At 40.6% G+C, this 26,915-nt stretch overlaps 1 protein-coding gene across 1 annotated transcript in view; it reads left to right on the top strand.

The window, feature by feature from the left end:
• The first annotated feature begins 802 nt into the window (after nt 1-802).
• fam49bb (family with sequence similarity 49 member Bb) overlaps nt 803-26,915 on the top strand; it is a 36,976-nt gene continuing 10,863 nt past the window's right edge. The window contains exons 1-5 of the mRNA XM_044038890.1: nt 803-925; nt 13,596-13,687; nt 23,831-23,913; nt 24,900-25,021; nt 26,021-26,126. Of these exons, the coding sequence (XP_043894825.1) occupies nt 23,841-23,913; nt 24,900-25,021; nt 26,021-26,126 (301 nt within the window). The 5' untranslated portion in view covers nt 803-925; nt 13,596-13,687; nt 23,831-23,840. The remainder of the gene's footprint in view (nt 926-13,595; nt 13,688-23,830; nt 23,914-24,899; nt 25,022-26,020; nt 26,127-26,915) is intronic.

The raw sequence follows: 26,915 nt of genomic DNA, 5'->3' as shown, positions 1-26,915 counted from the left end.
AATTGACTCATGGCACATGGTATTTGCAACATACAGTGTTTAGTTTAGTTCATTTTTGCACACACAAATAGCATAACATACAGAAGTTTTGTTTTTTATAAATGTGGTAGGCGAGGTCAAGAAGCCACAGGCTTATACAGTGGACCTTTCTTCCCTTAAAAACGAAGTAACAAATTATAAAAGCTGTTGCAAATAACTAAGAAACAGCATAATGTGTAGATAAATAACCAGTGAATAGTAACAAGAGCAAAAACAATACACAAATCTTCACAGTTGTAACCTTGTTTGTTTGTAACTGTGCTGCTGCCGCCAGTCTTGGCCAGGACACACAAAAATAGATTTATAATCTCAATGTGTAATAAATAAAAGTTAAATAAAAAAATAATCAAATACTGTATTAAAGTAACCCATAAAGTGCATCACATTAATAACAGGGATTATCTTTTACCAAACATGTATAGTATGAGTGACCTGGGATTAAAAAGGAGAATGAAATAAAACAACAGCGCCCTCTGGAGTTTGTTATGCCTCTATATTATCATCTTGCTTATGGACACTTAAAAGAAAACTTTGAGATTTTCTGGTTTGAAGACGTTGTTTAATGTGTTTTCTAAAAGTGCAGCAGCCTAATTTGGTGAGATATATTATCGGTGCGGGTCACTGTTGAAACACATCCACGTGTCTCCGTTAAGCGGGCGGGTATATCTTGAGCTGGGTGGCGAAAAGGTGTATCCGCCCCCCCCTCTCCGTCCGCGCTCAAAGGTGACACAGAGCGAGCTCCCCTCATGTTTGACGTTCGATAACTAACCCGGAAACAGCAGCAGCCGCAAATCGCTTTTCTTCTTCTTCTGCTTTCAGCTCGTACCGCCACCCGAGTGTGAGAGCGTGGTGTTTCCAGCCCGTCCTTTTCTCCACCACCATAAAGGTAAATGATAAAATCATGAAAATCGACGCTGCTTTATTCATTTATGTCATACATTTGTGTCTCCTTAACTGGCCGCGTTTACTACCCACCGGTTGCCATTCACTCGTAGCCCCGTGTCCTTCGTTGCTGAAATGAATGGTGAGTCATAAACGTGAGTGGCGAAAATCAAAAAGCAGGCATCGCTAAGTTTTGGTCCAACGAATACGGGGATAAATGTATCACGTATCCGTATGTGTCACATCACCGAAGCACCGTTAACTTCCCTCTTTTCACGTCAACGCTACAGCATCAACGCCTGCTCCATTTTTTACCTATTTATTCCACCACTGCCGCTGAATGTTGTAATGCTTGACCCATTTATTCGCAAAGCCACGCTATCGCATGTGCGGTAAAGTGAGCCGAAATTATCCGAACTGATTCTGAACTGAAACCGTGTGTCTTGGATTAGTGCTGCTCGCTTACAGGCTGTTTATGCGATGCTTCGTTAAAGCTGCATTAAAGGAAATGTACACGCTGTGACAGCTGGGGCTCGGTTCATGCGAGGGCTGGGCGATAAGAGCCTAACACCATACGATTAAGGAAGAAATTATCGCGGTATCGATTGAATCTTGCTGTTGTGGGTAAGTTGAAATCCCCAGTTGTTTGTGGTTTTCAATTGACTGGATGATGATGGGGAATTGAGATGAAATGATGTGGTGCATTCAGCTGTAGTCGGAATTTATGTTTTACAGCTCGGAAAGTAAATTTAATAAACCCCGATTTAGGATTCCAACATGGCTGCCATTTGCATTAATATTAATGTATTGCAATAATTGTTTCAAGATTGAATCTTGTTGAGGGAATGTCAAAAAACCCCAGTTATCAGTGGATGGGACATGAATTAAAATCTTGTGGCGCGTTCCAATTTTAGTCGGAATTTCTGTTTTACAGCTTGTGAAGTAGATTTCATTAACCTCAACTTACTGCTTCTGTCGTATTTGTAGGGCTGCAGCGATCATTCGATTACGAAATGAATAGTCAAACATATTGATAATCGGTTTTGAGTGACCAAACAAATACTCAAATTATCAAGACAATAATCGATAGGTTAATCAATTATGACAATAATCATGAATTACACCTCTAGTTACAGATGATAAACACTATTTAATAAATTAATTTATGCAACTACAGCTGGCAGGAACAACCTGCTTCATGACATTGCACTCCATTATGCCACTCTTTTATTATTGCACTATTTTTTTTTCCCACTGTTGTACATTTTACATTTTATGTTTATAATATTTGTTTGTATTGCTGCTATGTTAAAACAATTTCAGGTTTAGCCACTTTTACTCAACCAAACAAAACAAAGTCGCTGGACACTAGATCGTCACAGTCAGCTGACTGCAGAGAATGAACTAACCGCGACTCAATATACTACAGCCCATGAGCAACCACATTTTGCGAGTTTTGTGTATGTGGAAGGAAATCACTTTCCGAAACAGGTGGCTGGTTGTGAAAGCAATTTGTGTTTGTCATTGAAAAAGGGAAGAGGATTGCATGTAAACTGTGTGAACTGCTGCATTTTTTGATCATGTAACTCAGTCGACACACAGATGGGGGCACTTTAGAAGGCACAATGACTTCACCTTGGATGTGAGGGAAGAAGGTGGAAATGGCTTGTGGGGGAACAGAAAGACATTGTATTTATTTGATTGCTTTGTTTTGTCTTCTCTTCTTCTGATAGGCTGAAGGGTGATCTGAACATCCTCACTCAAAACCCCCTAAACATGCATTGCGTAATATCCTAACCTTTTAAAACTTTGATTTTAATTGTTTCACACAGATTAAATCAGTGGACACAATTTTTCAGGAAAACAACCCTGAATGTTTACTTCAACGCTTAAGTTTAAAGAAAGTCAATAAATAAATTAAACACTGATAAGTGAACTACAGTGTTGAAACATTGAATTCTGGGTAAACAGTCAGATGCTCTGTCAGGTAAATTGGCCATCAAGCAAACGAGAGCAAATAATATAGTCATTTCAAAGTCCTAGTTGTGGGGGCTGTTGTCTCCCTGTTAGCATAACCACATGCTGCTAACCTGTGTTGCAGGGAGGATGCTCATGAGAGGTCATGTGATCTTGTAGGCCCACTAGTGGTCATTTGAAACTGAATCCTGCTCATTGTCATTTAAATACTAGATCATTTAAATTTACATATCTTTTTTAACAACCAAAACGATAATGTCTCAGACGATATACATCTTGCCCACCTCTTTTTTAAATTTATTTATTTATTTATTTTTTATTACTGGAGCAACATTTATAATATTTGTTTGTATGAATTACATTTTCTGTAAAGAGGGAGATATTCCTTTTAATTAGAATAGAGTTCAGGAGAAATTCTAAAATATGAGCTCATTTCCAAGCCAAACTGTTTTCAGTTGATGTGACACAGGCAGCCATTAAACTGTCACATTTTGAAAAGTATTGACCACAATTATTATTATTTGACCATTAAAGTAATTTGATTAATCATTGCAATTGTGTTTATCTGTGTTATATAGAAACAGCTAAATGAAATGATGTAAGGTAAGAAAAGTGCAATATCACTCAATGAAATGCAGCATGAATCAGCTAAAGTAAATGTGTTGAATTACTTGAATCTAACAAGGCTTTTCATGTGGTCCTCTGATAAAGCTGTCCCTATCTCTGATTTGGAGTGAAGATTTTTGGTTACTTGCATCAGTAGAACCATAGAGCGGAAGTGTGTTATTTCCTTTCTGCCCACTGTCTGCATAGCTCCTGAAAGTGGAAGTGAAACATCTTGAAAGCCAGATTTGATTCTGTGTGTTGACAAGCACAAGTTTGTGGACTCGTCCATTCTCTCAGACCTTATCCACACAGAAACAGAACTTTCCCGATACAATCTTTTTCTTTTATATATAAACCCTGCGTTGTCTCAAGAAATGTCTTCATATACTAATCTCCAACAGCACTGTGTATGTGATGTCTAGTGGCGTTCGGGTTAGGTTAGAGAGGTGGAGCTATGATATCATTGTTGCATGTTGGTTGTACACACGAAACCTCAACAGTAGCATTTTGAGATATTTTCACTCTAGGACCAGTTGTGTATCCTCCTAAACTTCTTCTAGTGACATGCCTTTAGTGATGTGGCTCTGAAATGTGTGTTTGTAGGGGATAAGGAGATGGTGTCTGTTATCACGGCAGTGCAGACACTGTGTTTGCTCTCAGTCTTCCCTACATTTACAGTTTCAGAAACAGAAACTTACTGTCATTTTCTTTTATACATCGAGACAAACCTCTGCTTTCATAATGACAAATACCCATCTTTTCCCACAGATGTAGAACTCGGAGACAAGGTGTGACTTGCTGCTGTGTCTCATACCCTCTCTGCAGTGGTGTGAACAGATGCCTGACTGTTGAAGCACTTCACTGCTGTTCTCACTCAGAGCTACCTCCTCCCTTCTTTTGATTTATATATGGAAGAAACAAAAAAAGTTGAAGCAGAAGTTGCAAAAGATTGCCAGAGTGAGAGGAAAGGCTACTTGCCACAGCAAAGTGAAATCTGGTGTTGCTTCAGGAAGTCACATGCAGAAGCTTTTTTTTTTCTCTTTGGTTTGTGATACGAGCATGTAATGAGAAAGTGGCTCATTTGGCTCGATGTACTCTCTCATAAATCAGCCCAGTGCAGGCAGGGGCATGCAAGTTTTGTTAGGCATGACCTCTCTAAGAAATTAAAAATTGATTGGATGGTGTGCTGCTACGTTGCCAATGCCATGCACAACAAAGGTTTGCTTCCAGGTTAGGAAGTGGCTTTCTTGAAGCTTTTATTTATTAGTGTTTAGTTAAAATCTAAAAGTGGCGTTATCCATAAGTCATATGACCTTTTGGAGTTTTATTCAAGTGTTTTTGTTGGCATTAGATTGTATCGTAATTGGTGTTTACATAATGGGTGCTGATAAAGAGGAACAGATACACGTTGGATATGGTTATGGAAATCGCCCTACTGTAGATGAAAAAAAAATGGAATAATCAGTCAGACACCTAATAATTCAGTAAACCCTTGAGGAGTCCCACAGTTTTCCCCTCTTATTTTCTTCAGCAAATGTGTTTTTAGTTTGAACCTCTGAGTTGAGGGATAACAAGAGAGTAGAGGAAGCATGATGGCAGGTAATTTTAATTATTAATCATTTTTTCCAGGAGTCTTAAGTGCCCTTAAGATGGAGTTGTAAACAGACTTGCATTAATCCCTTTTAAAAGTGAGTTTTTTATTACTTGTGTCCATGCATTGATTAGAAATAAATTTGCTTCTTCATTTGTGCTGGGTATTGGTACTGATTTCCTGTATTGATTTGGATTCGAATAAGGTCTAGATTCAATTTCGATTAGATATCGGTTTCAATGCCAGTTTTGCTTGGTTTCGAAAGAGATTTTCACCTGGCTGATGCTGACCATTGTGCAACTGGACTTGGAGAACTTTTGTTTGTTCAAAATATCCATCCTAGAAGTGCACCGGACCGTTGAAAGTAATTACAAATTTACAATTTTGGGTTTTGCCTCATTGGGACAGTTTTCTGTCAGTGCTGCAGGTGTAAAATCTTTGCCAAATTAAACATGCACATCACTGAAAACAATACAGAGGCAGAGGATCGGCTGTGGCAACCCCTAAAGGGAAGTGTTGAAAGAAAAAGCAGAGGGACAGTTTCCATTGACTTCACAGGAATGTCCCAAAGTGTCTTAGGGGTGAGGACCCACTGTCAAACAAACCCCACTCGCCTGACTGACACACCCAGTGTCACTGAGCTGCTGGCGTCAGGTTGAGTTACGCTCATGGTATGAGGTTCATTGAAGTCTTCTGCTGACAGACTTGAACTATTTATTATTTTCACGGCAGTAAATGGATACACACACGTGTTCACCCTGAGTGCATGTCTCGTCTAGCTGAGTCATTGCCGTAACACATTCAGCTGATGTGCCATTGTGTAGTTTTACTGCATAGTTGTGACATTTCCTGTAGCTAGCATTTGTTACCACAGTGAAAATGTATCATTGACCAATTTAATCTTGTTTTATAGCCATTTATTCAATGCTATGCCTTTCCCCCATTGTAAAGAGCTGTTTTCATCTTTGTTGGTTGACACAATACCATAATCATTTGAGTTATAATTCAGCCTCAAAAACAACCAGCAGCTCTGCAGGTCAAATAAAGCAGTATCTTAAAATTAAAACAATTCTGCCGAGCAGGCAGTGGGTTTGTCCAGGTGCTGCTGTCTGCAGAACAGAGCAGTATTGATCCCTTGCTCCATTATATTGCTCTTTCTGCAGTTATTTGTATTAACTTCCTCTAAATGATTTGGCCTGTTCAGCATTTTGCTTGAACATGATCGTGACATGGCTCAATTCATAGGATGATGAGTTTTTGAAAGTGAAAGTGAAAGAAAGCCCCCACTGAAAAAAACTGACATGCATGTAGGTAAAACACAGCAATGATTCTAATATGACTGTTTTCATGTTGCATGACCATGAAGTGGTTTTTCGAATATAGAGGCACAAATTGTATGTGAACATAGTCAACAACATAGATTTAGACTAAGCTGTTCAGTTGTACTACTGCCCTTATATGTAAACTAGCACTAGTGGGGAATCAGTTTATTGATTTAAGTCTGCACCCATTTCAGCTCGTTAGCATTAGGCAGTTTGAGGATTAGCTTGCAGCGAGTAGTTAGCATGTTGAGCACCATTTAGAGTCATCCTATTGTCCATGAACTTAATAACCGAATAGCCACTTCTTTAAGCCGATGGTCTAAATATTGTACTGCCCTGAAATTTGCCATGTTTCTGTTGCCGTCTTATTCATCTGTGCACTGACTCCTTTTTATTTCTGGGTTTAAGCAGAGGATGGGAGCTGCACTGCATGCAAAGAGCGCTTAGGCCAGATTGAATCCAACTGAAGGTGTGCATGAACTAGCAATTTGACTCCAATAACACTATCTGGATGTGTTATTAAGTTAAGACTTTCTGATCATACTGATCAGCTCTGCAGAAGACCGTCCTATTCCTCAACTTCAACTTCAAAGACATCCCATACTGTCCCTTTAATTGACACACTTGGGTTAATGTTGCAGAGATCGTATCAGTTGACAATTCAAAATAAATCAGTCACAGACTCCTGTTGAGAAATCTCATTTACAACTCGAGTGTACACACTTCTCCCTCTTCCATCACTGCTGCATGCCCGCTCTTGTCCACGAGCAGATCATAGCTGAAGTGATGACACTTGAATCAGTCAGTAGGAAAGGCTGACTGCCCCGTGCCCCCCTCCCTGAACCTCTCACCCCACCCTCAGAGGAGGTCTGTGTGTCTGATTCAGCTTTACACGATCCCTTCTCTGAGTATACAATAAGGGATTGTATTACATGTTTTTGTAGCCTGTCTGTGTCTTGACCAGGACAGTCTCTCAGTGAAGCTCTTTTTTTCCTGGTTAAATAAACAATATCTTGATTTGAAGCTGCAGTGCATAACTTCTGTTTCTTCCCTGAGGAATTCTGAGTAATAACAAAACACTGTTGGCACGTACAGATGACTTATACCCATACAGGTGATCTAAAACCACCTCAAACTAGGGCTGAGAAGCACAGGCTACCTCACAATATGATGTGATTCATGGTCCACGGTACCAATAATTTAACAATCCTGTAGCGATTCATCACGATAGCTGTCTAACTGAAGAAAACAAAATGTCTGTGGAAAGTTAAAAGTGCAGGATTTCACTATTTATTCACAACATGGATAACAAAGTGCATAAAGTCTATGTATTGAACATGGATGGGGCATCTCTTAACATAGCTGCGAGTGAACTGGCAGGGACTGTTTACTTTAGAGCGCCTTAATTTGTTAATTAAAATATTGACTATATACTGGTGTATTAGTATAATTATTGCAAGAGTAAGGATGACAATAAATCACAGTTTTTCCTCTAAGATAAATGCTATTGTTATCAGCCTAATACGAGACATTGTCACTGTATGCGTCATCGGAAAAAGTAAAAATCTGATACAAACGCTAGGTGGTAATTGCTCCAATGCAGATGTCTTATCAACAGCTAAGATGATAAAAAGAGGTAAAAAAAAACAAACTACATTGGACTGATATCAGTATTGGAATATATTCAGATACTTAAGGTTGTGATAGTATCAGACATAAAGTGGTTTAGAGCCATCCCAAGAATCCACTTCTGAAACCTTTAGTCGACACTCTACTCCTGTTACTTCTTGCTTTTTCATCCTTGCCTTTGTAAGTATTGATGTAGAACGAATCACTTCCTGTGTGCAGCGCTGGCATAACACTGTGTGATACAAGATTCAAAACACGCCTTTACTGAATATTACAGAGTCCGAGGAGCTGATGGGCTTTGCAGATTTTGTTTATACTTTTAATTGACATACTGCAGCTTTACTTTGCTACTTGCAAGGCCTTCACTTGCTTTCAAAGCATTTTGATTTAGTGATTGTGAGATAGTTTTGACCCTTTTTGCACCCTCCCTGCTCTTCAGCCCGCAGAGAGGGATGGTCTGGAGCTGTGCTGGTGGTGTTTTGTAGCCTTTAGTGGCAGTGGTGAGTTTTCTACTTTTGATGTACGCAGTACACAGAGTCTCTGATGTGGATGAATCGGTGTGTGTGTGTGTGTGTGCCCGTTTCTGATCTGCTGTGCTGGTAGACTCGGAGCATTCCTCTCAACTTTCTCACTTCCGCCCTGTGATGTTGGCTGATCTGAAGCCTTGAGCGCGTGCATAATAAGAAGAGAGAGCGAAGTCTCTGATCTTTTTTCTTTTTCTTCTCTCCTGCAGGCAGCCTATCATTCAACAGGATGCTTTCAGTTGTGTGTAGCACCAGCTTTTAAGAGCAACTGTGTGGGGAAAAAGGCCAAGTGGACTTTGCATTGACTCTCAACATAAGGCTATAAATATCATGGCCCATTAAAAAAGAATGGGGGGGGGAAAAAACAATAATGGGGATTTAATATACCTCTACCCCAAACATCTTTCACACATACAGAGGAAATTGCCTCAGGCTGTCTTTGCAAACAGTTGAGATCAATCTTTTTTTGTGCAAGTCAACAATTACTCAATATTCCTACTAATAATCAAGCGAATTGGTCACTTAAAGTGTTCAGTAGACAAAAATGAGTCTTCCTCTATTTCTGTTGATGCTATTATTGTAGCATGTTGACATGAGTTCCTCATGTTGCTGCCTACTGTACATGTTAGTGTGGACATGCAGAGAGAAGGAGGGAGAGAGGGTGTTGCTACAGATGGCAGACCAGCAGGAAATTCAGTTTTTTTTGTGTGTTACTGTTGCTGTGCAGCCCCCGCACCAAACCTTCATGCTCACATAATGTTCGAGAGTCGCACAAACCCGAGGTGAAATTTTGTCCCACTTAACTGGCCTTTTAATTAATATTTAACCATGTCTGGAATTTGATGATTAAAATCCTCTCAGTACTCGACACAAAAGAAAAAGTAATGATGTGACATCAGTAATTAATAGTGAAAGAAAAATGTCCAATATTCTCTGATGTCAGCTTCTTTTATGTGCCAATGTATTTGCTTTTCTGTTTCTACACGGTAATAAATCAGTAAAACATATTTAACCTGTCAAATGTATACATTAATATAGCTTTTTACAACATCCTCAATGTATCCCATAGTGCTTGGTCAGAATGTCGCAAACAATAAGTACATTTAAAGTCACTTAAAACTGGTTTCTTCAGGACAAACCAATGTATCTTGTGCTATTCAAATGTTAACATTCAAATGAATTGTGATTATAGAACATATATGTAATACAATCACGTCACTCATGTCACACATGTCAATGTGAAACTCTTATGCAAGTTATGTAACCTGTGCTTCTTTAAAAAAGCAGCTCTGACTCATAATACTAAAAATATGAAGTATGTATACAAGCAACTGTGTCACTGCCTGCCTGGTTGGATTGACTGTGATCACTTGGTTTGATCTAAACCAGTTCTGGAGTTGTGGAGATGAAAGCAGCTCTTGACAAGTTTATTTGTTGTGACATTTTACTTGGAGCATCTCCAGTCGTGTAACTGAGCTGTGGGAGTCTTCTTGATGAAATGATTTTCCACAGAGGCTCTGCTGTGCTCCGCTGGCTTCGGCACCTTCAGTCGATATCCCAACTCTACTTGCCAGAAGGGGAAGGGGGGGATTCAAGTTGTCATGGCAACTTGAGCTTTAATGGAAGTTTTATTCAGTGGTGTCGAAACTCACACCACAAGGGCCGTTCCATGCTTCAGTTCCATACAGGCTGCTCCTCAATAAAACACACACACTGAGGTTTGTGCAGCTTTTCTTCTTAGGACACTGCATTGAATTCCATTCATTTGGACAGTGTAAACAAAGCGTTATACCATAACCAGTTAATGTGTATCCTTAACCTAACCACAAGTCAAATTGTATCCCTAAACTTAACCGGCTCCTCAGAAATAAGATTCTGCCTTACTTGGACCAGCTTTTAGTCATCAGGAGGACTACTAGTCCTGACCAAGTCAGAGTTTATGCCAGAAAAGGTCCTAAAGAGGTAACAAATACAAGAACGCATTCATATACGCTGCACAGTTACATCTGCAGTTATAAAGTAAGATTTATTAGTGTTTTTAAATGGAGTCTTAAACATGTTTCACGAGTCACAGCAACAGTCTCACCACAAGATCCACTTCCTAGCAGTTTATGACACAGTTGATCAAATCATGGTAGAATGAGTTGCTCAGTTGCCATGCAGTGATTAAAAATTCAGGGTAACTTATGTTACAAGATGCATTACATGGCCCATGGTAACGGTCATATGATACGACCGTTACCATGGGCTAAGGATGGGCCTTATGAGCAAATATGTTAATTGGATATTCGAACAACAGAGGAGAGAGAATTTTATCAATGCAATTGTGGACAACCTTTTTCAGTTTTGAGTCTTTTTTTTAATATAATTATGAATGTGGACAATAACTAACCGACTTTTTAATAATCAATTGAAAACTGAATATACAGTTCAATTGTTGTCCTCATTCATTCATTCATTCATTCATTCATTCATGTTGTCCTCTTTCTTGTGTTAAGCTTCACTGTGAAGAGTCATCAAGTGAGGACACTTGGTGGAGAATTTTTTTCCAAAAGTTAAATATTGATGGTTTTGGCGCTGGCCAGTCCATCACAGGTGTACATAGAAACAAACAACTATCCACTCTCACACTCATACTTATGGTCAATTTATAGTGACCAATTTACCTAATCCCCACATTGCATGTTTTTGGACTGTGAGAGAAAACCAGAGAACCCACAGAAAACCCACGCACACGGGGAGAACATGCAAACTCTTTGGGTCTTTTTGCTACAAAACAAGCTAATTCCATTTGTTTGGGTTGAAGAGCAGCTCTTGGCCAATTTCATTATGTCAAAGTCGCTCTCAGGAGAAAAAAAAAGGCTGCTGCTTTTATATTTTTCTCAAATTTCATCAGAACTATAAGCCTCGGGTTATGTGCGTGACAAATAGACAGACTCCACATATAGATCCTATTGATTACCTAGAGTGTTTCTGGTCTATAGGCAGATTCAGCACTCTGTGCCACACACACACACACACACACATACAGTCTGTAGCAGGCTCACACATGCCGGCCCACAATTATTGACCCCTTTTATGTGGTGGAATGAAGTTAAAGGGAAACAAATGTATGTGGCATGTTAACTACATGCTGCTTCTATAATGTGGAAATGGTGCGATGTTTTATCCACATGCATACATTTTTCATGTGCGGTTTTTACGTCGACACAGATGCTCTGGAACTAAGTGACGCATCAAAACAAGGAAATACGTGTTTGAAACGGCAGGATGTGAACATTTAGTTCAGTGAAAGCACTCTGAGCCACATTAGTTTCATTGCTTCTGATCCCTTGGGAATAAAGCAGCATGAGGATTGTTGTGTTTCTAAGTTTTTTTTGGGCATTTCATTTCTGGATGTTAAGCTTTAACCTCTTGGTGTCATTTAAATGACTCGGTGAAGGTTTTACTACTGCAGAACAAAGAATTTGTCACGTGACAAGCAGATGACTCAAAGCTATTTGAAACGCCAGCTCCACTGTTTCACTGCTCCAGCTTCACTGATGGCTGATGGATTTAACTGTTGCTTGAAGGGATGAGCAAGGTTGAATCAACACGCACACACTCTCACAAAATGTGTCCTCAATGATCTCATCATGTGGGTCTCCTCAGCTGTGAATGATGGAAGACACTGGGGATTTTTTTTTTTTTACTGCCTAACAGCTCATTGGCCAAAGTAATCATAATAACATTGAATATGAAGTTGCATTTAAGATGGAAAAGGCTCTATAACTTTTTTTTTTGTGGTTGAAGTTAGAGTGAAGTATTATTTAATAAATTTTTTATGATTTGTTGTTTCAAAAAAGTAGTAGTTTTACCCTTTTGTCCCAAATTGGGTGTGTAGCAAGGAGATGATGAAATTAAAAAAGACAAAACTATTGCACACTGTCTAACTTGCAACATAGATGTTTCTGTGTATAATATACACAAACATCAAGTTAGACATATAAACAATACATTATCTCAGATATATTAAACAAGGCATGTTACTTTTACTCAAATCAACAGTTTTTTTTGTAGTTTCCTTTTTAATGACGAGATATCTGGGGAGTAGTTTAGAAATATTAAACATGCTGCTACTCATACCGTAACTTTATCTTATCTGTAGGCTTCTGTCGTGGTTGTTTGGGGCTGGATTTGGTCAGTTGTTGCGCCCTTCAGCTGTAGGCATGATGTGTGGCTGACTCCCATGATCCTCATACCCCCATGATCCTCTGTATGTCACACAGAAAGTCAGTCCTATTGGATTAGGAGAAGGTCGCGGCCAGTTAGTATGGAGGAAAGCCACTATTACACCATCATTTCTAGGCTTTTTCCTTTTTATTTTCTATAGTTTGCCCATTTTCACAACATCTCAGTTGATCGTGTTTGCGTCTGTGGTCGACTTCTTGTGCGTTTGAAGTCGAAAGAGAATCGTCTTCGTCCTAAATGTCTCAAAGTCTCTTGAGCTTGTTTCTAACAGTTCTGGCTCCTCAAAGCTCGTGGCTCGTAGTTGAACCTAAGAGCTGAGAATTATGACGTGACTCACTGCGTTTAAAAGGTGTGTTTCAGTGTTTTTTTGTTCTTGTTTAGTTAGCAGTTTGGATTGTTTGCCTCGTCAGTGAACACAATGTGCACACAAAGCATGTGCTGGCTGGAGTGTATTTAGTCATGACACTAGTACAGGAGGAAGCAGGGAGGTTAGTCGAAAACCTGAAGTGAATCAGCGGAAGTGTTGTGCAATAGGAAGTGGTGTGTTTTTATGCACGTCTATTTGTTCCAAGGAAAATTTGCACTTGGCTCTACTCCACCAGGAAGACTTGGTAGTGCATGAGGGCAAATCACTGTTTACAACCTTGCCATGGTAACTGTTTTTTAATTATTTCTTGTTGTTGAGGTGTCACGTAAAAAAAGAGTACTGACATTTGCATATCATATGATAAGCCTGAGACCGATTGTCTGCAGGTTTATAGATAGTTCAACTTGAGTTTCATTTTACATTTTCAGACGCCGACACCTGCGGGAGGACAGTGACCCGGGGCCACCTGCCAGGTCGGGCCTCCCTGCTCCTGACTGACTGTATCACAGCTCCACTGCTGGTGAGTCCTCCTTAAATTCTCACCTGCAAACATGGGGAACGTTTTCCGCATCCTTTTTTTAAAATAGATGTATCTTGGGCTACAATCACCATTTAACGCCCCTGATATTTAGTTTCAGATATTTGACAATAAAAAAATAGCTGATCACCACACATATGAAACTGCAACTTTTTTACATTTTATTTTAAAGTGATACCTGCATCTTAATCTGTGACTGTCATCATCCCTGCTCTCTGTACCAGGATGATCTAGCAGTTTTTAATCTAATATGAGAGAGACATCAGCAGTTGTAATCTTTAAAATCAAGTGTGTTTCCTCCAAATTTAAGTTGTCTTTAAGACAATAAGTCCGTTGAAAATGGTTCATTTTTGGTGAACAGTTTTGTCCATGTGCCTGCATTACACTGTGGACTTTGTCTCTTGTCTCTACTACGCGTCACTTCATCAATGCAAATTTCACCTTTCATATTGTGAGCTTCAGTCTGTATCCAAGATAAAAATCTACTGTACAGTGTCTATATTGGTTTCCATATCTATTTTAAGGACCTAGGTCATATCTGGTCATAATTTGAATTGACCACGATGCTGGAAAGGCGAGTCATTGTGAGCAGCGGACGTAATATTCCACATCTTGTCTGTTTGTGTGCCTGCATTGTTTCTAATGGAATTAAGGCCATGGGGCTACACAGAACACACACTTGGAATCAATGAGACATTTTTCTGAACTGCTTTGGAGTCGGATTGTTTAGCTGTCTTTCCACTGGAAGTGTTTTCCATTCTGATGTGCACTCTGTTCAGGTGGGAGGAAGAATTGTCTTTCAGATGTTGTGTGTTGTATACTTTGTGCTCATTTAGGCCAAAGTTCACCAGAAAATGAATCTGTCAGAATTTTTGGGGGGTAAAAGATTTAAACAGTGCTTATTATGCGTAAGTTAAAAGTCTTATCGGAAGTTTGAAGAGTTTGAATTTTGACACGCATGCAAAAAAGCTTGAACCTGAACTGATCAGTGTGCATGATTTACACGTCATTAAAAACTATATAAATGCAGTTTGGGTAGTGGTCTTATGAAATTTGTACCACTAAGATTTTCACCATGACAATTTTGTTTCTTTATTTTACGCAATAAGGTGGTTAGAAAGTGGGCTAGTTTCTAAGCTCCTACTTTAGAGTGTTAAAAGTAGGTGAATTTATATTAATTTGGCAGATATTCAAGATACAATGATTATACTTTTTTTTATTATTATTGTTGGTATCCAGTGCCGTTTTGGACCATTATATATTTACCATATCCCACAATGGACTAACTAAATATGTTTATGAGTTTTGATGAAGGCTACATAGGTTCTGTAAACACTAGGAAGGGAAGGATGAGATGAGGAATATTCAGCTGCAACATGCAACTACCCTTTAAGCTAGACAAACTAAATATTAGGTATTATAAAAGCTAAAGCAATAATCATTTAAAGATGAAGCAAAAAGGTGTTTTGTTCTTTTGTTCTTCTGGATTAGCCCAATGTTTATGTAGAAAATCAAGCTTTATATTCTATCTTTTTGCCTCTAAGGTTTTGACATCTGAGCACAAATTCGGTTTTAATCTCTTTGGTCGTGGCTAATGTGCATCAGTGCAGAAGTGTCATTATGTAAGAGCGTCTGTGTGTGCACCTATGCCTATTATTATAGTCTTAATGTGCCGTGCTGTGGGCGTACGCGCGATGCAAGCTCAGGAAATGAAGGGCATTGTGTGCCATAAAAAGGGAGCAGGGTAATGTACAGTAGGTGCTCCTCGCTTCCTGCCTCCTCGAGGCCAGTGTGTTTGTGCAACTGCAGGGCACAGGGTCACTGCTCTCATGACAAACTGTCCAATATTTCTCTTGCACATAAACACTTATTCCACGTTTTTTTTCTTTTTTTAAATTTGTGCTTAATGTCCGTGTTGTTGATCTTTAGTGATGGACCTCTTCCTCTTTTAAGTGCAGGTTTCTTTTCTTTTTTTTTTTTCCCTACGTCAGTGATTAACTAATGTTCCCTGTTCACGTTTCCCCTTTTTCTTTATTTTTAAACTCTCACCTCACCTGCTCACAGCTCCCATTGTTTCTGCCCCTGCTTGTCTGTCTGACCATCCCTGATGTATTTTCCTCCTTGGAGATTGTTACCATGACACGCAGCCGTTACTCGACTGGCTGGTACTTGAATGCTGCAACAGCTAAGCCTCAGGTGGTACGAAGAGTATATAGTGCGTTCACTAAGTCGATATATATCCTCGTGAGAAAGCCACCGTGTTTGTGTCCTATAGGCTGTAACACCGAGCTGCCCTGGTCTTGCCCTTATGAGACTCATATCCATTCACAGAAATAGCCTGAATGACGTGCTATATGCTTTTCTAAGCTCTCCTGTTGCTAAGATCAGAACTGGGCCGACACTGCCCCCAGCTGGTGAAAGCCTAGTAGTGACATTCTTGTGTAGATTATAAATTATACAGTGCGTACAGATGGCTTCAGATTTTCTTAGGTCACTATAATTATTTTACTTTTATTCCCCACATTTAGCCACCTTTGGCTCAACCTCAGTGTAGTAGCAAAGTGTAAACATTGATTCATTGATTTAAAAAATAAAATATCACATTGACATAAGAAAGAATGTTTCTAAACCTTGATGAAGGAAACCTGGTAATTAATGGCTCTGTATCAAATCGTTGGGGTGTAATGTCCCTAAAAACATTCTGGTAGATAATGTTCAGGACCTCAGACTGGGCTGAAAGTTCACCCCCCACAAGGGCAATGACTCCACAATGACACAGCTAACATAGCCATGAGATTAAATTTGTCTTGAACTCATAAAGCCATCTCTCAAATCCAAACTGAAAGTGGTTCCCATCCAATCTGATATATCTATCTATAAAGCAGAAACCCCCCCCAAACCCACATGAACCCAATGGTGTTCTCACCTAAATACCGAGTAAGATTGTGCATGCTCATGTTAACGTGGTAGTTTGGCATTTTTTCCCCATTTAGCCTCCCTTTTAAAATTCAGTTTTGGCTGTTTAAGGAGGTATTCTGTGAAATAAAATGTAACACAGGAAGTTAAAAGTAAGGCTAAAATGAATATCAGACAAATTAGCTTTTTTTTTAAAATTCTTTTACTGTGTTCTATAAAATAGAAATATTACTTGCTCCACTCTTTTAAATCAGCATATGGAAGACGCTCCTGCTCTCCTTCAACCCCACTGGCTGCATAGGTAATTTGAGATAATATGTCTAAGTGGGTGTAATATACAGAGTGGCTTGTTATGTCAGCTAAAAGCTCCCAGCTTCTCTATTATTCATACCACTGGAGGGCTGACGCTGTAACTTCCTGTCTGAGTTTCTCCTCGTGCACACTGGACATCCTTAATGTCTGGCAGATTAACATGAAATTAGTGTTTTCTTCTGGAGAAATGTCATTTGGACTGTCTGCCTTTTTATCTATGTGTGTAAAATTCAATTAGTCCCTGTCATCGACTGAAGTATGTGCATGTGAACAGTGGATGGTGCTCTTGGATCAGACAGCAGTGCTGCTCTTTTTAATCTCAGTGAACCAGCATGTTATTGAAAATATCTGCTGCAAAATTGTGACAGATTTTACAGTAACTCACCTTTAAGTCCCTCAATTTGTGACCTGCATTTACCCTTTTTAACATAAGTATCCCTAAAGCTGGCATGTATAAGGTTTGGGAGTGGTCTCCCTCTACATTCTTGCACATCTGTTTTCATCCACCAGGTGGCAGTCATATCTCACTGAATGAAATTACTGGAGTGGTACTCTTCAAACTGACGGGCATCATCCCTCAAATCTCCACTGTGCCCCACCCTAATTTCTCAAAGTGTCATTTTGTGCTTGGAAAAAAAAACAACAACTTAATGCTGTATTGCTTTTTGTTTTTTAAATTCTAATTGTAATTGTAATATTGGGACAAAGACATGCGACGACTGTTGAGTGAGTGAGACTTAAGGATGCTGTAATGTCGGTGAGTTAATCAGAAGGTCAGGAGATTAATGACGGTTCTGGGCTGTTTTGTGCACTGAAACTGGACCATGGTCCGTCTGTGAATGGGTTTTGGAGGCGGTTGGTTGCGTACAGCGGACGGCAGTGAGTCAATATGCCCCCCTTCTAACGATTTCCTAACGTGTTCTACTTGGAAGGAGTTGGAGGACTCTCAAGGGCAGAGTGGGGAGGGCCTCTCTCTGAGACAGATGTTCAGCGGATGCAGAGGAGAATCAAGAGTGGTGAAAGAGTTCGTAGAAACACCATATACTGGTTTTTCACAGTGCATCTGTCACAAAATGGATTTCCTGGCTTATCTGATTGTTGTGGTGTTGCCATTTTAAACAATATCCCATCGCACAGCATGGAATTCAGTTCTATATAATACATACATGTAATAATTCTTGACATTTAGTGAATGTCCTTGTATTAGACTATATTGGTTAATTAGCTTGGTGGCAATGCTGCAGAACAATGAATATTGAGCTAATCCTTCATCCCCTGATGCCACTAATCATTTCTGGCTCATGTCTGCCAAAAAAATTAGACAAAATCTCTCCCGTGGTTTTTTGAGTTATGCTGCTCACAGACAGACGGACAAACACCACCAACCAAAAACACATGTATATAAAAAAAAAAACATGTATAAAACAAATTGCAATATCCGTCAGAACACAATTAGACGCTTTCCCGAGATCATTCAGCCCTTGTGTTGATGTTGCAGCTTTTTGAAATGGATTATTCTGATATTAACACCATGCAGGCTGGTTGGTGTGTGTGTGTGTGTTGTCTTGGTGTGAGTGGTGCTAATAGCCTCCTTTTTATAGAGCTTGATTTCAATGGAGCCAGGATTTTAGCTGACTCTTTGTGTATGTGCCTGTTGCCATGGTTTCCAACTTTCATCAGATGCCGTCCTAAAGAGAGGGAGGCTTAGCCGAGGATGAGGCGCTCCCACTTTCATCCTCGTTTTTCTGATCTGCTGCTTCGGTCAAACTACCAGGTTTATGTGTTAATTTGTATTCATGCTATTCATGGGTTCATCACGGCGACAAAGGTGATGTGTTGCGGGAAGCTTTTCGGAGGAGTTGATTTTCAAGGAGGGAATATTTTTAGCCGCCCATATGTTTGCAGGAGTAAGATGATAGTTGCTGTCACTGGGAGCATCATCGTCGGTCGTGGTGATTCAGTTTGTTTTGATTTGACAGGAACTGGGTAAGGGGGGCATGGGCTGATGTTTTACGCAGGCGTAACAATGCCAAGGCGTGGCTACGAGGTAATCAAGTTCACTCCCATAAACAAACAAATGGCATAACTTCCCCCGATCCCCTGCACCCTTCTCCTCCCCGCCATGTGTCTCCTAAGCCACTTTTAGTCAGCTGGGTTGAATTGGTAGTGCATGTCTGCAGGGAGGGGGGAGGAGAGGACAGAGGGAGAACGCATGCCAGCCCCCATTTGGGAAGTGCTCCCCTATATTCTGCCTGTCAAAACTGGGCAGTGCCAGTGAGGTCCAGGGCTGACTGAGTGGTCTAATGCGATGTGGCGTGTCACCCGGGGAATCTAGGTCAAGTTTAAAGCTGCCTAGCTCTGGCCGTCTCTGCCGCATTGTGACGCCTCAAATCCCTCCCCTTCCACACACGTAATAATAATAATAATAATTCACACGTCCTCCATCCATAGTCCTGCTTTTTTTATTTTTATTTTGGACATATTGCTCCAGACAAAAGTGAGCCATGCATTTTTATTTCCCAGACCTACATTATAGCAGACGTAAACACACTCCGCTCCCTCTCCCCATCCCCCCACCTCCACACCCCAGGCAAGCTCTCAGCCACTCCACGGCAGAGCCCACGTGATGCGCCGCGTGGTGTCTGCGCCCGGCTGGGGAGGGGAGGGCGTTGTTTTTCCATCCATAGTAAAGCAGCAGGGGCACGTGGATCCTCATGCTGCAGCCGAGTAGTGGAATGTCAGCACAATCCTTCCCTCACATTAGCCAGCCGTCGCCCCTCGAGCAGTTTTTGTAGGACGCTGCCGCAGTGCTGGGTTTCAGCTGTGCCCTGCTTCTCCAAGAGCATGGAGATGTTTTAAAGGCAGTGCCATCCAGAGGTCACACTGCTGCATGGGTGTGGCACAGTTTTTTGGTGTCTTTGCCCAAATGGGCGCCAGCCTCTCTGTAACATCTGCATTCAACAAATACGTTAGGAGAATTTAATACAGCGTTATTAGCAAATTGCAAATCCTCCAATTTTGAAACGTGATGCATAAATTCATATCCTGAAGAAGGTGGTAGTTTTCTGTAGTTTACTTTATATTTGGAAGGTATCTCATGTGAGAGCGCTTCACCTAATTTTAAATCTGTAACAAAGTAAAAAAGTTTGAAAAATTAAATATTAACACAAATCACACCAGCAAATTTTATAATAATCTAATTTACCCAAATTGTTCAGCCCTAATCTCCATTATTTATTGGACATTTTATTGATGTATTTAAATTTTAACAAAGTGACATGTCTCATTTTATATTCATCAGTTCATTGATTCAATATTTTTTTTTTCCCTTTTTAAAAAGCTGACAATGCCTGTTTGCTGTGCTCTATATATATACCCTTAAAAAAAAATCGAATCACATTAAATCACTGGCTGCTCAGTGGTGGAATTAAACATTTCTCCGTGCTCCCCTGCTAATCCGCTGTTTTTGGCGCATTACCTCATCTGTATTAATATATTCATGTGCTTTCAAGTCCTACTACTACTGTACTCGCTCCTCACCGGGAGCTCACTCCTGATTGGCTGCTGCAATGTTGTCAATGGCACTAAATTTTTTTGACTCCATGGATACAGTGAGCTGTTGGTAGATCCGTGCAGCCAATAGGAGAGTGGTGCAGGCTACTGCTTGTCAGATTCTGCTCCTGGCCTTAGAAGCAGCCCCCCTCTCCCTTATATGAGCACGCGATGGCTCAGTAGGTGGGTGGATGGGGGGGTCAAAACAACAACAAGGCTGTTGTTAGGCTCCCTGTGATGCCCAGGTCATGCCACTGCTGCATTCTTCTACTACTACTACTACTACTACTGCCACAGAGAGAGGGAGGGGGCTTCTATTCCTCGATCTCTCTCTGATACTGTATCTGTGTTCTCTCTGTCTGCACTTCTCTTTTACTACACCGTCACCAAGCAACCAGTGTACACACAGTCACTCACGTATTGAATTTCACTCTTTAATAGGGGAGGTGTCATCGCAGCAGCTACATCATCATACACTGAACCATCAAAGCTCGTGTTGATTCATGTTTATGTAAACTGTAAATAACACTTTGACAGGGAGAGTGATGCGTAAAAAGCTGCGACAAGATTTAATCTGCTCTTCTTCTACTCCACTCGAACATTCTCTTGTGGTCTTTGAAATGCGGCCACATAAATCCCTATCCTTAAACCGACCTAATTTTTAAAAGACACAGGAGAGTTGCACTGGGGCCTACAAGTGCCGCCAGTGCCTGTGTCGTAGCCCTGCGAGGGCTGGCAGCTCTGCCTGGCAGACGGTCTGGCGGCGGCTGAAAGGTGGCAGTAGAGAACCAGCGGAAAGCCCACTGCGATGATGGGCAGTGCCCGCCCTCGTCCAGCAGGGCGAGGGGCAATGACAGCTTTCACTAACCCCTTCTAAAGCTGGATCAGGTGCTGTTTTCCAACAACCAGTGAGATGCCAGCGTTGGCACAGTCAGACATCAGGTCACATTAGTGGACGGTAATATGATGAGGCTGGACAAGGCAGGTGGGTCTTTGCAGGTGACCAGTGACCAACAGAGGATTTTGGAGTAAATAAGTCTGAAGTGTGTTTTGCCAAGGTAAATCAGAATTGAGTTTTATTCAATCACAAAAGATAAATAAAACTAGGATAGAAAATCACATTTTAATAGCCACAGTAATGGCCTTTTTAATTAAAAATGAAAATCTATCAAACATTAAAAGAAATGTTTCTTCACTCAACTTGAATTATTTCAGCTCTTTATGTCACTGTTGTGAGGGAGAGCCATCTTAAGGACACTGCTCACTCTTTTTGACATTGATGTGTACTTTTAATTAAGTCCTTTTGTCTGCACACTGAGAATACTCACATTTCTTTCTGCGCAAAAAAACCCTCCCAAAACCTCGTCAAATCCGGTAGGTTTTCAAGATGCAGGGAAACATGTCACCGCTCCCTAATGTGCCCTCATGCATTTTAAAACCTCTCAGCCTAACCTTCTGCTCCTAACTGCTGACTGTGTAGCTCACTCTGTGGCAGAGCCTCCCTTGTCTAGCAGCTTTACCCGTGTTGGCGTGATTTACCCTGTCACCTCGTGCCCTCGCTCGCTCACTCACTCTCTCTTCACCTGTCGTTCATCACAGCTGACATCTGTCACCTGAAGTTTATAACTTTGCATCCTTGCATTCTCTCGGAGAACATCCTGAACATCTCCGCCCCGTCACCGAGGGTTAAATGTGGCTCCGATGATTGTTAACTCTCCCCAAACTGTCACTGATCCCTGACTTGTCACGTCTGTTGACCTCTGCCACTGAGAAAGATCGACTTGTGCTCTCTAGGAGTCGGAGAGACGCGAGAGGCTGGCGCTTCTCACCACGCAGCCCCTCAGCTGATGCATAACTCTACATTACATATGTGGGTGTGTATGTCTCATCAGGGAAGCTGTGGTTATGACTTTCTGAAGCTTGGACACATCAGTCTTCCTCATCCGTCATCTTCTTTTCCAAGATGCAAGTCCTCTCTATAGGAACGGTGGCGGGGGGGATGACAGAGAGTTGTTGGATCACGTGCACAGCCGCTATTAGCATGGCACATGGTGAACATGAATGAAAAAACAGAACTTTTAAAAAGAATGAGTATGCAGAGAAGTAGAGCTTCATTTCAATAGCATCTTTGCAGGAACTGAAGGACTACTACACAGAAATAACCTGAGCTGCACTCATTTATCTGCTCTTATTCACCTTATTGTTTCCTGTCTCGTTTGTTCTCATGTGCAAATAAGATGAACTGAATTGAGGTAGTAAATGTTTTTCTGACATGTGTATGATTTGAATTTGGAACTTGTGTGACAGTGTGAAGTGCTGGAAGTCTTCTTTTATTTTAGATTTCTGTGTCTCCTTGTTTGCCAAGGACACACATCTTTGAACAACAAATATTTACTCGACAAACTAATCAGCCAAATTATTTTAAGCTTCAGTAGTGGCTCACAATGTTAGAATCAGTGCATTATTGTTATTCTCTACAAAAATCTGACGTTCCTTTACATTAAACTGTTCATTTCCATGTATATTGTGAATCATTATCACAATCACTGATTAATTGTTGATCATTTTAGCTTCATAAATGTCTTTTTTCATTGAATTTAATATAGTTTAACATTAATCATTGCGTCATGCATATTTGTATTGTTACATTATTCTATAGACGGCTGTTTTTTTTGTTTGTTTTTTGCCTCTCTGGTAAACCTAAGACTTTTTACCACTTGTGCTGTAGGTTCTATGGTTTTCTATGCTCTGTGAAATATTAATGCTATGTAACACTTGTGACCTGATACTGCATTGCACTACCCTGTGATTCTGCGGATAAGATGAAGTGCCTTTCAAAGCCCAGCAGACGACCTCTGAATCACATACAACCAACCGGGCTTTATAATCCCTTCCCCTTGTGTTTCTACATGACAACATCCTCCTATAAAAGTTTAATTGGTTGCTCTATTATGCACAGGAACCATTTATCTACTGTATGTGTAGACGGTGAACGTTACATTAGATTAGATTCCCCTGTGGAGGCTCGTGAAATGGATTATTTTGCATACGACTGCCTGTAAATGTTTATGAATGCCGGGAAGAAGCGTAACTTTATCTTTATTTTTGGGACTTTCTGGTTTTACATCTGGTTGGTGAGCGCTTGGGCACAGGAAACACACACACTGCTGTGTGTGTTTGAGCAGTGGGCACATCTGGTACACTGCTGAGTTCATATACGCAGTGAAGCAGAGCAGGGCGTGAGGTGGATGCAGTTGTGTATCACCCACCTACTCACTTTACTTCTGAACTGTTCCTTTTTTCCCTTATTGATTTTTTTTCTCCCTCTCTCTTTTTCCTCAACAGGTATCATAACATGGGGAACCTACTGAAAGTTTTGACATGCACAGATCTGGAACAGGAGCCCAATTTTTTCCTCGATTTTGAAAGTGAGTTCTCCTGCAGTAATTGCTCCCTCTCCACTGATATTGATCACATGAATAGCTTAACATAACATTATCAACTCCGAAAACCCTATCTCCCTCGCTTTATCCGTTACTCTGTGTTCTTCCCAGCGGCAACGGTAAATCTACCGTTAGAGCTTCTGCTCTTCTCCGTCACCCTGCCTCTTCCACACCGGAGTGTGTGCAGAATATCAAACAGGGCAGAGTTGCAGCAGAGCCCCCTCCTCAAATATAAAGCACTTAAGTTCAGCTGCTGTGTAGCCCAAGGCCCTTCAACATGGCTTGATCCTGCACTGTACTATTCTCACACTTGGCAAACCCAGAAACTGTCATACCTTTAGAGAAAACAATGCCTCACACTGCTCTAACTTTGTCTTGGGGATTTTTTTTTTATAACAAAATTCTGTGCTTTCTTTTAAAGATATCTCTAAATGTGCCCCTTTTTTTTTTTATAAATGCTACTATGTAAAATCTCCAAAATGTTTGCAACAAGTTAAAACAATGATGTAAAAATAATAAAAATGAACACAACACAGTGGAAATATGTTCCTCCAGCTGCCAATATGAGCAGGGTTTTACTTCGTCTGCAAGGGAGTAGGAGTTTAGTCAGCACACTTGGCAAGGTGTTCTTGCTTCAGGTGGTGGAAAAGGGTTCGCACCAGTGCTGCCTTTCTTCAGTGCCACTTCTCTTAAGGCAAAACAAACTCTGAAACTAAACTGGTCTCTAAACACTGAGCTTTTTTAAAGCGATCAGCTTGAAAATTCTCTGTCTGGTTTTGACATCACCTGGCTGATATGAGGGAAAATAAATGTGGAAGCTTTTAATTTACGCAAGTGAGCGTTTCTTTCATATCAGAGGATTTAATTATTTCCTAGTGCTTTTTTTTAAACTGTATTTTAAGTCAGTCATTGTGGATGTGGATTAAATCCCAGATTTGCCCTGTTGATCTTGTTGTTGTTGTCCATTGCAGATGCCCAGCCCACAGATGCTGAGCGAGAGGTTTGGGAGCAAGTGGACGTGGTGCTGAAGGATGCGAAGGGGGTCCTGGACGAGCTGCAGGCATACAAAGGAGCAGGACAGGAAATCAGAGAGGTAACATAGTTTAAAAGGTCTATTGTTTCTAACTGGCAGCTGCTGCGTCCCATTGTGAAGAAAAGTCATGGAAAAGATCACACACTACCGTGCTTTGTTAGTTCGTAGGGGGTCTCATTAAGAGCTAGGGGCTTATGAGTAGTGTAGGTGATTAGTTTTGGTTTAAAAAAAAAAGTCAAATGAATCACCTTTGCACAAGATACAACTACTGGGAATAGTTATAAAATCAGTTTGGATTTCTTGCCTGTGTGTAACCACCAAATCAAACCTGACGCTACTGACAATTTCTTTTTTCCAACTGAAGAAATGTTAGCATCCAATTTTTGGTTTCACACAGACCCAAGTGTGAATGACAGTGGTTATGTGAATTAAAGGGTTCAGACGAATGCTGTCTGCAGCATCAGAAATATAGGGCACACTGTGAAACTTTTATGGCAAGTTTTGGGGGCACGGAGTGAAAATGTTTCCAAAGGTTGAACTTTTCTGTTTTTGTTAAGCCGTGCAATAACGTTGTCATGATGGGGTGCAGGGTGTACTGAGGCGTCAACTCTGACTTTACTGTGCAGTTTCCCCTTCGCTGTCCTGTCAATAAAGGTTAAATACTTAAAAATGTACTTGTCATGGTCACAGAGGACAAATGAATAAAAAAATAAATGAATCGAGGAGCAAAATCTTGTTAATACACAAGAAAACATACAATAGAGCCATTAAACAAGGGACTTTTTTGTTCTTTACACATTCTTCATGGATGAATAGGTTTAACAGTATATTGTGGTTTACAATGAAAGAACGTTGCTGTAAAGGGCTGGATTTTAGCAGAAGAGCTTTTATAATGAAAGTAAAAACTAATTCCCAACAATGCAATCCAACAGTTCAGTTGTAGAGTTGGGTGTTTTGTCTAATAAACCCTCAAAAAAATGTGTAAAATCAGTATTTTTTCTTTGTAAAGGTTACTGTAGAAAATGTTGATCGTCTTAAATTGTGTTTTTGGTTTCTCAGGCGATCTCAAATCCAAACGATGAAGCGTTACAGGAGCAGGCGTGGGCGGCTGTGGTTCCATTGGTGGGAAGACTGAAGAAGTTCTACGAGTTCTCCCAGAGGTTAGGTATGTATCTGCCTGTGCTACGTCTGCAGGAACGCTGTTTCTGTGAGTGGGTGGCGGAAAGTAATATCACAGCCTCTCTGACTGAAGCTCGGGTGTCCTGTGAGATGTTGCTTTAATGCTTGATGATTTTAATTCTTCATTTAATTTACCTCCATCAAGGAGGTGATATTTTCATCTAAATTTTGGTAAGAATTCACTCACTGATGACGTCACAAAAAGAAATCATCTCTGTCTAAACATTGTATTTATATCAGACTAAGATTTGTCCGGATATGCTACAGATTACAGATTTGGCTGCAATTTAAGTTCAGCTGCGTGTATCTCGGCGACATCTTAACAGATCAGGATGGATTTTGTCACGCATATGTAAGGTGGTAATTGCAATAAGAAGGTAAAGAGCTATACAGAAGCAGAAAGGTTTCTGGATCCAGTGGATAAAAATGTTAAAATCTCAGGAAGCGTTATCTGAAACACCAGTGACGAGTGTCTGTGCTCCCTGAGTGCTGTGGTCTTTTGATGATGCTCACATTTAAAACCAAAGTGCCAGACCTGACACTATGAAGGACGAAGAGCTTTGTCCTTTATGTCAAAAGTCTTCGCCAAGACACTCGCCCTTCATGCGCGACCTCAATTGTGTGCATGTGCATCTGGAGTATTGACTGCTGAACTGCAAAAGTCAACAGACACACCTACTTAATCTACAGCTCAGCCCGATTTAAACAATCTCAGAAAAACCCCCACAGTCGCGCTTTTCTCAACACACTGCTTGCGTTGCACTGACCTATGTGA

The sequence above is a fragment of the Solea senegalensis genome, linkage group LG1 (genome assembly GCF_019176455.1).
Source record: "Solea senegalensis isolate Sse05_10M linkage group LG1, IFAPA_SoseM_1, whole genome shotgun sequence".
In the NCBI taxonomy this organism is placed as follows: domain Eukaryota; kingdom Metazoa; phylum Chordata; class Actinopteri; order Pleuronectiformes; family Soleidae; genus Solea; species Solea senegalensis.
The sequence above is the reverse complement of the archived record's forward strand: the minus strand, read 5'-3'. Positions and strand labels throughout refer to the sequence as shown.